The 10244-nt window shown below is 43.4% G+C and overlaps 1 protein-coding gene across 1 annotated transcript in view; it reads right to left on the bottom strand.

The window, feature by feature from the left end:
* Positions 1–848: 848 nt before the first annotated feature.
* NVL (nuclear VCP like) overlaps positions 849–10244 on the bottom strand; it is a 40476-nt gene continuing 31080 nt past the window's right edge. The window contains exons 20-23 of the mRNA XM_083496052.1: positions 6202–6278; positions 5579–5667; positions 2767–2837; positions 849–2375 (exon numbers count right to left, since the gene is read on the bottom strand). Of these exons, the coding sequence (XP_083352178.1) occupies positions 2331–2375; positions 2767–2837; positions 5579–5667; positions 6202–6278 (282 nt within the window). The 3' untranslated portion in view covers positions 849–2330. The remainder of the gene's footprint in view (positions 2376–2766; positions 2838–5578; positions 5668–6201; positions 6279–10244) is intronic.

Below are 10244 nucleotides of genomic sequence, written 5' to 3'. Positions count from 1 at the left end.
GTTAAATTTATAATCTGTCCGTGACAAGTGTCACATATGGCTTCCACACCCAAATCACTATTTCAAAACAGAAGATGTGGCCTAAAGCCCAATGTGTACCCCAATACATGTGCTGGCCAAGAAAAAATCAGAGAGACGTCCTTGGTTGGCTTGGAGGCCATAAACTGCTGAGCCACAGCAGACAAGACCACCATGGCATGCATGTTTTGTCACCGAGAACAACCCACTTAGGACTCCTTCAGTCCACAGCTGCGATTGCCTCTATAAATTCGGGCAGGGAGAATTGCTTACTGGGGTGGATGGTAAGCCAATAGAATCCTATTCCCATCCTGGCATCCCAAACCAAGATACAGACACCAGAACACAACCACTTGGATACCTGGTCAGGGGGAATCAAATCCCTAAAGATGTGTGGGGAACCACTGGCTCTCCACTGGCCACACCCCTTACACTTCCTCTTCCAGTTCTATGTGCTTTCCAGGGTCCACATGAGCAGAAGCAACTGAGAAGGTAGTAAAGAAAGGAAACCAATTTGGAAAGTTGCATTGACGGGTGGAAGCAACTGAGGAGGGAGACAGAGGAAGAACATGCAGTACCAAAGGTATTTTCCAGGAAATAAATACAATCTCTAAACAAATTATTCAACAAACTCAACACCTGGCCCTAATGATAACTGATGGTGCACTAAAAACACCAATACATAAGGAATTTATAACATTCCTGCTAACAACAGCTAGCATTATACTAGAAACTGGAAGGATGTGAAGACAAATAACGTTGGGAAGTATGGAATATAGCAATCATGAAAAAACCTAAGCATAAAGTTAAAGCAATGCAGACGGGAGCAGTTTTTATGAAATGTGCTTTATTATGTACACAAAAACATTGGAATATGGATGCATTCCTTAACACCCAGTAATCTATGGAAATGCATCCTAAGCTGAACACTGAACCTCTTTGAGGAACACATTACAGATGGCTGTTTCTCTGTAATACAAGCTCTGTATTATTTATTCTCGATTAACTTTTTTTGTTTTACTGTTTTGCTGATGCTTGAAAACAAATGCATTTTTAAAAAATCCAATCATATCTGACTTTCACACCAGACCACATGGAAAAGCAAAGTCTGTGTGCGTTCTATGTGTGGGAAGCAGAAGATTTTGCAATAATAAAGCCATGTACTTAGGACACCTATGCAGCTGATTAATGGTTGCTATCTAAAAGTCCTTGTACACTGCTGTGAGGATCTCCTTTGCATTGTCTGGATTGGTCATGGGTGGATCAAATGACAGATCCTACAGGCGCTTGGCTTTAGTCTTGCTTCTTCAGCCCACTGCACCCCATTTTTCCTAATATTCCCTTGTTTTAAGTCATACACATAAAACTAGTATGGGAAAGAATGTGGTATTTTGAAAGCAAACAAGCAGACTTCTTTAAATAATGTGAAGCTTCCCCACAGAGAAAAAGCTGTTTTTCCTTACGTTTTCAATGTAGTTTTAAGGATATTTTTCTGCCAGTGAAAGCATTTCTGCTTGCCCAACAGCACAATTTCCCCTCCTCAGCTAGGCACTGCTGTACACTTTTTTTTGGAAGGACGTAGTAGTTGGCAGAGTAACTACCCCCATGGTAACATTACTCCTATTACCTGCCTGGCTGTTTTCCCGGCTGTGGGGTAAGACAGGGATAGGGAACTTGTGCCTACCCTGCAGCCCAATGTCGGATTACAACTCCCATCATCCCTGGAAATTGGCCATGCTCTCTGGGGCTGATGGAAACTACAGTCTCACCATCTAGAGCATCACAGGTCCCCCATCCCTGCTATTTGGGCTAGGCTTGATGCGGTAGGTTGACTTGCTATTGCTTCTTTGTGTATTAACCGGTTCAGTTTACAGGCAGGACACTAACAGGATTAATCAAATGTCTCATAGCGGAAAGAAAAATTTAACGTCTGAAGAGTGATGGGGAGAAGCCCATGACAGCTGACAGCATATTTTTAAAACAACATTTACATCATGCACTTTCTTCCATCACAGAATCCATGGCATATATGGGTTTCTGACCAGATCCAGGGTTGCTTAGTTTCAGCCAGATGGCCACATCATGTATCTTCTGGCCATATCCTGGAGAGCAGTTTGAAAGGTTGTGGCCAAATGTTAATTACTATACAATGTGATAGAACTTCTCTCAGAAACGGAGTCCAGCAATGTTGAGATTGGCAGGCAAACAAAACCAAGGTTAAGTCCAATCCATGAAGATGCTTCTGGGAAATGGTCCACTGGGAGAGGTCCTCAGGTTAAGCAACATGTTGGGTGTTAGGGATGATCCAGCTATCACCTGCTCAGTGACTTGCGCAGCTCTTCATACATTATTTGGTCCTAAGGATGCCGGTGAAGGGAGGAAAAACAGAAACAAACTCATTCAAGTAAGGCTTTTGAGCCGACTGTACCATAAGGAAAACTTTTACCTAGTGGCAAAGATTGTGTTTCAGCATTTACAAAAGAAACCTAGGGAAAGGCAAAGTGGCTAATTTACTGGCTTTTTAAAGATCCCAGCCGCTGAGAAGGCAGTGTCCAGAGCCTGCCTTCTCCATGTGCCAGTAAGATTCCCTCTCACTAACACCAAGGCAGATGCGTGGTTTTCCCCCAGATCAGACTTGTTTGGACAAGAGTGAAGGGGAAATGGGTTGCCTCATATTCCTTTGCACAATCTTTAGCCTTCTGTGTCACTCCCAGCTTAAGTCAGCAGCTGGCCTAGAGCACCTCTCACCTTTCTCGATACAGAAGATTTAACTTTCTTGAAAGCTGCTTCGAAGTGTTTTCTGGCAATCTTGATTTCTCCTGCGAACAATACAGTGCAACAGGAGAAGGTTAACATGCTTCCACAGTATACATAATGAACTGTAAAGAAATGAAACTTAAGGCTATAAACAAAATAAGTTTTGGGAAGAGGATAATGAAAGCATCAAACGCCCTTACCAATGAAGATTGCCCAGAGATTGAGCTTCCCACTACTAGGCACTTCCAAGTGCTCTGCTCAAATGGATAAAAAGGCTCCTAAGTTTCCTACTCTCAACAGTAGAAAGAGATTGCACATTTTTTTATAAACAAAGGGCTGGATTCAACTACCCTGCTCCTCTGACAGGAGCCAGAATAATGGCTCCTGCTACCACAATGGGATTCTTGCCCTTCCCCCCATGGCTCCCCCAGATTGACTCTGGAGGGTCTGGAGAACCCCCAGAAAAGCATTCAGGGGGAGGAGGGGGAGACTGTCCCACCAGGTGAGGAGAAATACTTGCCCAAAGGAACAATCTTCTTAGTGCAGTGTTGAAGCCCACCCAAAATCTGACATCATTTTTCAGTTACAGATAGGTAGCCGTGTTGGTCTGCCATAGTCAAAATAAAAAAATTCCTTCCAGTAGCACCTTAAAGACCAACTAAGTTAGTTCTTGGTATGAGCTTTCGTGTGCACGAAAGCTCATACCAAGAACTAACTTAGTTGGTCTTTAAGGTGCTACTGGAAGGAATTTTTTTATTTTGATCATTTTTACAGTTCTTCGTGGAATAAGAAGGTGACCCATGCCTCTCTGGCAAAGCAGGAACAACTGGAAAAGACCATCAGGCTCATGAAAGAACTTGCCTCTGTTCAGCAAATGAACCAGCAAGAAACGGCGCAGACTATCAAGGAGGAAGGAGAAGATAGAACCAGCTTTCCCTCAGACTATTAGCTGGATTTGAGAAGATAACCTAGGACAGCTTCCCTAGAGACTGATTCCCACAATGATAAACTGGGTGATAGATATCGGTCATTATATAGATATGGAAGCATGGGAACAATTGTGGAATTTGGATATAAAATTTACAGCATGTTATGGTTGAAGAGAAAATTATATGAAAATGATGTATCGTTGGTATCTAACACCAAGTAAATTGGCCCGCCCAGGTCTTCTTTAGAAACAGGTTTTTAAAATGAAGAATGGTCCAATTCCAGTATTCTGCTAACAGGAAGAACAGTTTTGTAAACCTAGTGCCTTGAAACCTTTATGTAACTAACTAATGGTCTACATCTCCGGAGCCATGCATCCAGCCACAAACTCTGTGTACGTTGCTGTATGCAAGGATTTTCTCTGAACTGTCAACTTCACGGGCTACTGGGAGATCAAAGCACAAATTTGGAAGGTACAACAGAACAAGCTCCATGAATAGTAGAACATTCCAAACTAACACAAATTAGTTGTACCTGGCTGTTCCTCATCAAACTCTGGCAAATCACAAAGGGAAGCGGTGACTCGTAAAATAGTCCAAAAACATGCAACAATTCATTTTATTTGTTTCAGCTCCCAGCATAACATCTGACATATTTGTATCAGCCCTGAAGGACTTCATTCTACATTTACGGGCAAGCACCAATCAGAAATAAGGAAAAAAATCCCTCCCACCTGCTTCCTGATAGTTCACTAACCTAATCTAAATGGTAGTTTTAAAATTTTGAAGATTGCCAATTTAAAAATCTTAAATCTGCTTAAATATTCTAAAGCAACCTTAACCTGAAATCTTCATATTATTTTGAAAGGAAACTCCTGGTGTAAGCAAAGCATTTAGGTGAGAGCAACAGCTGCCATTGATTCTTGGCTTCTCTACAAAGTCAGTGAACAAAGGCTACAATGATATTGCTGTGATGTGTCTCACAGTCTCATTTCACAAAGCCTCTAACCACATGCAGAGGAAAGGGCAGAGAATATTCGCTGCTCGATCATGCACTGCCACTTGAAATAATTGTTACAGCTGCTTGTGTGTGAAGCAGCCTTTCTGTATGGACAAGGATAGAGCCAAATGGCTCGAGCTGCTCTCCCAGCTAGCCCCTTCAGCATAGCCCCGTCAGTCAGTATAGACGGGAATCCCAAAAGAGTCGGCATGTAGAGATTATCCCTAAACGGCCTCGGTCCTGTATACCTGAAGGAGCGTCTCCACCCCCATCGTTCAGCCCGGACACTGAGATCCAGCGCCGAGGGCCTTCTGCGGTTCCCTCATTGTGAGAAGTGAGGTTACAGGGAACCAGACAGAGGGCCTTCTCGGTAGTGGCGCCCACCCTGTGGACACCCTCCCTTCAGATGTGAAGGAAATAAGTAGCTATCCTATCTTTAAAAGACATCTGAAGGCAGCCCTGTTCAATATTTAACGTTGTATTGTTTTTAATACTTGATTGGGAGCCGCCCAGAGTGGCTGGGGAGACTCAGCCAGATGGGCGGGGTATAAATAAATTATTATTATTATTATTATTATTATTATTATTATTATTAATTATTATCCCGGATTCAAAGTTCTATATTATCACTCCCTCTCATAATAGTAAACACAGTGACAGTAATGGAGCCGCCAAAAGGGGAGACCTTCTTTGTGAGACAAGGGTTAAGATCTACCGTTCTCTTTCTCTTTTGGTTAGATTATTTTATTTAGTTTGTCTTAAATTGTATTGTATGATGAAAAGTTTCAATAAGAAATTATGTCCCCAAAAAAGAAGAAAGGAAATCTTTCAACTTGCTCTCTCTTCAAGTTATTCTGTTTAATATCCTCTTCCTTACCTTTCCTGTCTGTGGCATTCAGCACTGCCATCTCCTCTTTCAGGGCACAGACAGAAGCCTCCCGCACTAGAGCTGAAAGATCTGCTCCCCTATAAAGACAAACAACAAAAAGCCAATGAGTCATTTTAGGGCGCATTCTTTATCCCAAACAAGAGTTGTAACAGCAGAAGCGGAACGAATATGGGCATTAAAATGTCACTGAACAGACATTTAAATAAAATTATTTCCATTCAGCAAAGTGTGCCGGTTAGTCTGAGATGTGCTCTTTTTATATATTTTGGGGTCAAACTGGGATTAACATGTGCTAATTTAGATTCTGTAAGCATATGCTGCAACCCTCCTTGACACATTTTACAGAAGTACACTTGCTTTCAAAATAAACGTAAAGTAGGAACAGAGGTTTTTGCTATGCAGAACTTAATGCATTTCAGTGTCATAAACCGGAAGAGTCAAAGAAATCTGGATCATTAGTCTAGGCAGATGTGTTAATGGAGATAAAAAAGCAAGAAGATGAGGATTTGGAGTGATGTGTTTATTTTCTACTACTGATAAGGCGGTATCATAGAAGGACCAACGGTACCTGCAAGTGGCAATGGAAGATAAAAAAAGAGAAATTTACTTACGTAAAGCTATCACAGCAGGGATTATGAGCAATTTCTTCAAGGTCCACATCAGTGTCAAGCGGGGGTCGGGTTCCATCCTATAAAAGGTGACAACCGGGGAAATGTTTAGAGACATAGGGCATCGACTGCAACCACCCACCTAGCAATTGTTTCATCCTACAGCAGGGATGGGGTACATTTTTCAGCCCAAGGACTGCATTATTCCATTCTGGGGACAGGAGTGGATACGACAAGTGGTTGGTGGGGACAGGATGAACAGTGCAGAGAGAAATGAATGTGAATTTTGTGTTTGTACGGTAGGCTAGTCTCAACACACAATCCCATGCTCCTCCATCCAGGCAAGAAAGAGGCATGATCACACCTGGGGAAAAACACAAGGAGGATGCAAATCAGGACTGGCAAAGGGTGTGGCCTGGCAAGATTCCCAAGAGCCAAATGGAGAAACCCAACTGCCAAGGAGGGAGTGGCTTTCCCAAGTCCTCCCTCCAAGCTACTAATCAATCACACAAACTATTCAGTAAGCTTCTCAGGAACACCCATGGCTGGCTTGGGGCACTCACAGGTTCTTAACCCAGGTTTCTTGATTTGATGCCAGCAAGATGTTATTTGCCACCAGGGCTTTATGAGGTTCTTAAATTACTCAAGGATTTAAAATACTTTTAAAGAAGAAATATACAACAGGAAAAACACTGAATCAAAAGCCCCACAAAGAAGTTAACAAGTCTATAATGTTGTTTTTAAAAATACAAACGCTAGTACCAAATGACATGACTAAAGAGAGAACTATGTGAAACATTGCTTGGTTGTTTCCACATAAAACAGAGAAAGCATGGGATTTTATTCAGCAGTGTTTCCTCTGCTGATGGAATGCACTTTGACCCAGTGGAGGCCTCCATCAAGCTGTGTAACAGGGAGGAAGACAAGTTTTGCAAATTCTTCATCCTCTTTGGACCCTAAATCTGTATGGATGGGACACTTGTGGAACAATGTGGCATGTGGTTCTGGAGTGGGTAGTATGAATTGGAAAAGAAGATTGTCTCCCTTCCCACTGAAGGAAGCGTCTGCTGGATCAAAGAGCCCTCTGTCAACATGCATGACATATCTAAATTTGCGGACATAAAGGCCACTGGCTTAGGCAACAGCTAAAAACCCTAACAGCACTGGGAAGAATACAATCACCAGACTTTCAATAAGGAAGGGAAAATTTGGCAGTCCACCAACAAGTTCTACCAGCCAGGCACCAACTACTTATATACTTATGCATCAGAAAGGCAGCTTGAGAAATTGTTTGGCAAATTGCCTGCCTGGGAAACATTTTTCAATGACTAAATTTCAAGCCTGCATTTTGACATGTAGGAACAAGCCAAAACACGCTTTATTCCATTTACAGCAAGACAAGCATTGTCTTCTCCACCTTGCACAGAACCAGCTTTGTATGCAGTTTTGCTAATTTCCTTAACACAACCTGAGCTAAAGAGCAGCACCCACATTCATTAACCCAATCCCTTCACTTTTTTCCAGCAAAACATTTCATTAATCATTGGCTCTAGGCAAAACTTGGCTCAGTCCTAGAACCAAAACCTGCTTTAAAAAACACCATTCTGTACTCAGATACAGAACGCACAAAACACACTCATTGTGTCAGCTCTGAAAGGGACACATGTGCAAATTGTGTTTAAACAAATTCAGTTACTTGCAAAGTGGTGTTTAATCATTTTTCAATTACGACTTGAGAGCATTTTGAACAGAAAAGCAATTAATAGGGTTGCTAGCACAACACATAATGTTCCTGCACACAAGTACAAATTGCATCAGAGATTTGTTTTCTTCAAGTTTCCACAGAAGAAGCGATCAAAGGAGTCTGGATCACAAACTGTTGAGATAATATGGCCACATGAAGTAATTCGCTCCATTTGGACATGCTATGAAAACTGAAGCTTAACCATTAGTAGCTGTGAAATCCACTGAATTCAGTCTCTCGGGGTTATTATGAGGATAAAATCGAGAGCAGAACCATGTGGAAGGTCAGCGGTTCGAAGCCCCATGATGGGGTGAGGTCCCGTTGCTTGGTCCCTGCTCCTGCCCACCTAGCAGTTTGAAAGCATGTCAAAGTGCAAGTAGATAAATAGGTACCACTCTGGTGGGAAGGTAAATGGTGTTTCTGTGCGCTGCTCTGGTTTCGCCAGAAGCGGCTTAGTCATACTGGCCACGTGACCCGGAAAAACTGTCTGCGGACAAATGTCGGCTCCCTCGGCCAGTAAAGCAAGATGAGTCATTTGTGACTCGACTTAACTGTCAGGGGTCCTTTACGTTTACCTTTTTAATCCACAATTTGCTACAGTGGTACCTCTAGATACGAACGGGATCTGTTCCGGAGCCCCGTTTGCATCTAGAAGCAAACGTAACTAGTGATGGCACGTCTGCGCACGTGCGCGCTTTTTGCCACTTCTGTGCATGCGTATGACGTCATTTTGAGCGTCTGCGCATGCGACGAAACCCGGAAGTAACGTGCTCCGTTACTTCCCGGTTGCCGCAGAGCGCAACTCAAACGCGCTCAACTCGAAGCGTATTCAACCCGAGGTATGACTGTGCTTGAAAGTACTCCATAAGACAGTATTTACTGGAGTCCTTTAGCCCAGTGGCGTAGCGTGGGGGGTGCAGGGGGGCCCGGCCGCACCAGGCACAACATCTGGGGGGGGCGCACTCGCACTCGCAGCCCCTACTAAAATCCACGGGTTAGGGGGCGCAAATTACTTGCCTTGCCCCGGGTGCTGACAACCCACGCTACGCCACTGCTTTAGCCTCGCATTCTTACACATCAGCATGTGATGCAAGACTGCAGATTAAACATTTCATTTCACAATATTTAATTGAATTTAAATAATTTTCAAATGGTGATGTTCTTCACCTCTCCAAGTTTTAGCAACAAGGGCAAGGTGTTCCATTTATACCTGACAGCGCTATACTGCCATTTTTCCCAGGAGTTATTTCATCATCTTTTAACCCCATCTTTCTATCACCAATTTTATCTACGCAGCCACCTTGTAAAGCAGGTTAGGCTGAAAGAGTTTCAGAGCTAAACAGGGCTAAATCCTTCAGTAGAAGTTTGTGGGGAGAAACTGGGATGGTGTTTCCCAGCAGGAGGCACATCCTTCCATGTCAACATGCATAACTTTTCTACATAATTATCTATAAAAGGATTTGCCTACTACCCCCTCATAAAATATCAGGGTGGTGTACAGCAATATAAAAACCATTAAAACTATTAAAAACAGCACAATATAATAATTAAAAGGACCGTCTAATCTAGAACATTTCAAATAACTGCATGGGCCTGTAGAAGACACCTGAAAGCTGAAAGTAAGGATGTGACTGCTGAACGAGTCATCCACAGCATGGGACTGGCAATACAAAATCCTCTTCTAGCTGAAGCCAGTTAGGCCTCTTTAATGGTGGGCACTGCTTTTCTGGATAATCTCAGTGTTTCAGCTGATTCCCTGGTGGTCCGCTGGAATGTGGAGTTAACCAGGGCTATTGACTGTTTGGCTCCAAAGCGCCCTCTCCGATTGCATGGAGCCCGGACAGCCCCGTGGTTTTCCATGGATCTGAGGGCAATGAAACAATCGTTGAGACGGCTAGATAACCCATTCTGGCAGATAACCCATTCTGAATCTGAGCGGACACGGGTTAGAGCTCAATGTCGAGCCTACTAAGTGGCGATAGCGACGGCGAAGAAGACTTTCTTCACCGCCTCTATTGCATCTGCGGAAAACAGCAGCAGGACTCTCTTTCAGGTGGTTCGCAATTTAGCGGAACCACCTGCTCCATCAGGGCCCAGTAGGGGCCACATGATCTCCTGCAATGACTTTGCAAAGCTTTTTGCAGATAAAGTCGCTCAGATTCGAGAAGAGGTAGACTCCATCGTGGGAGCAGGGCCGGGGCGGGAGAGTGCTAGAGTCCTGTCTAGTCAAGTTGTGTGGGATCATTTCCAATCTGTTAACCCCGAGGATGTGGACAGGCTGCTTGGACGAGTGAAACCAACC

Source organism: Podarcis liolepis, assembly GCF_965112155.1.
Source record: "Podarcis liolepis genome assembly, chromosome: 3".
Taxonomy (NCBI): domain Eukaryota; kingdom Metazoa; phylum Chordata; class Lepidosauria; order Squamata; family Lacertidae; genus Podarcis; species Podarcis liolepis.
Note: the sequence above shows the minus strand (reverse complement) of the source record. Positions and strands in the feature narration are given on the sequence as shown.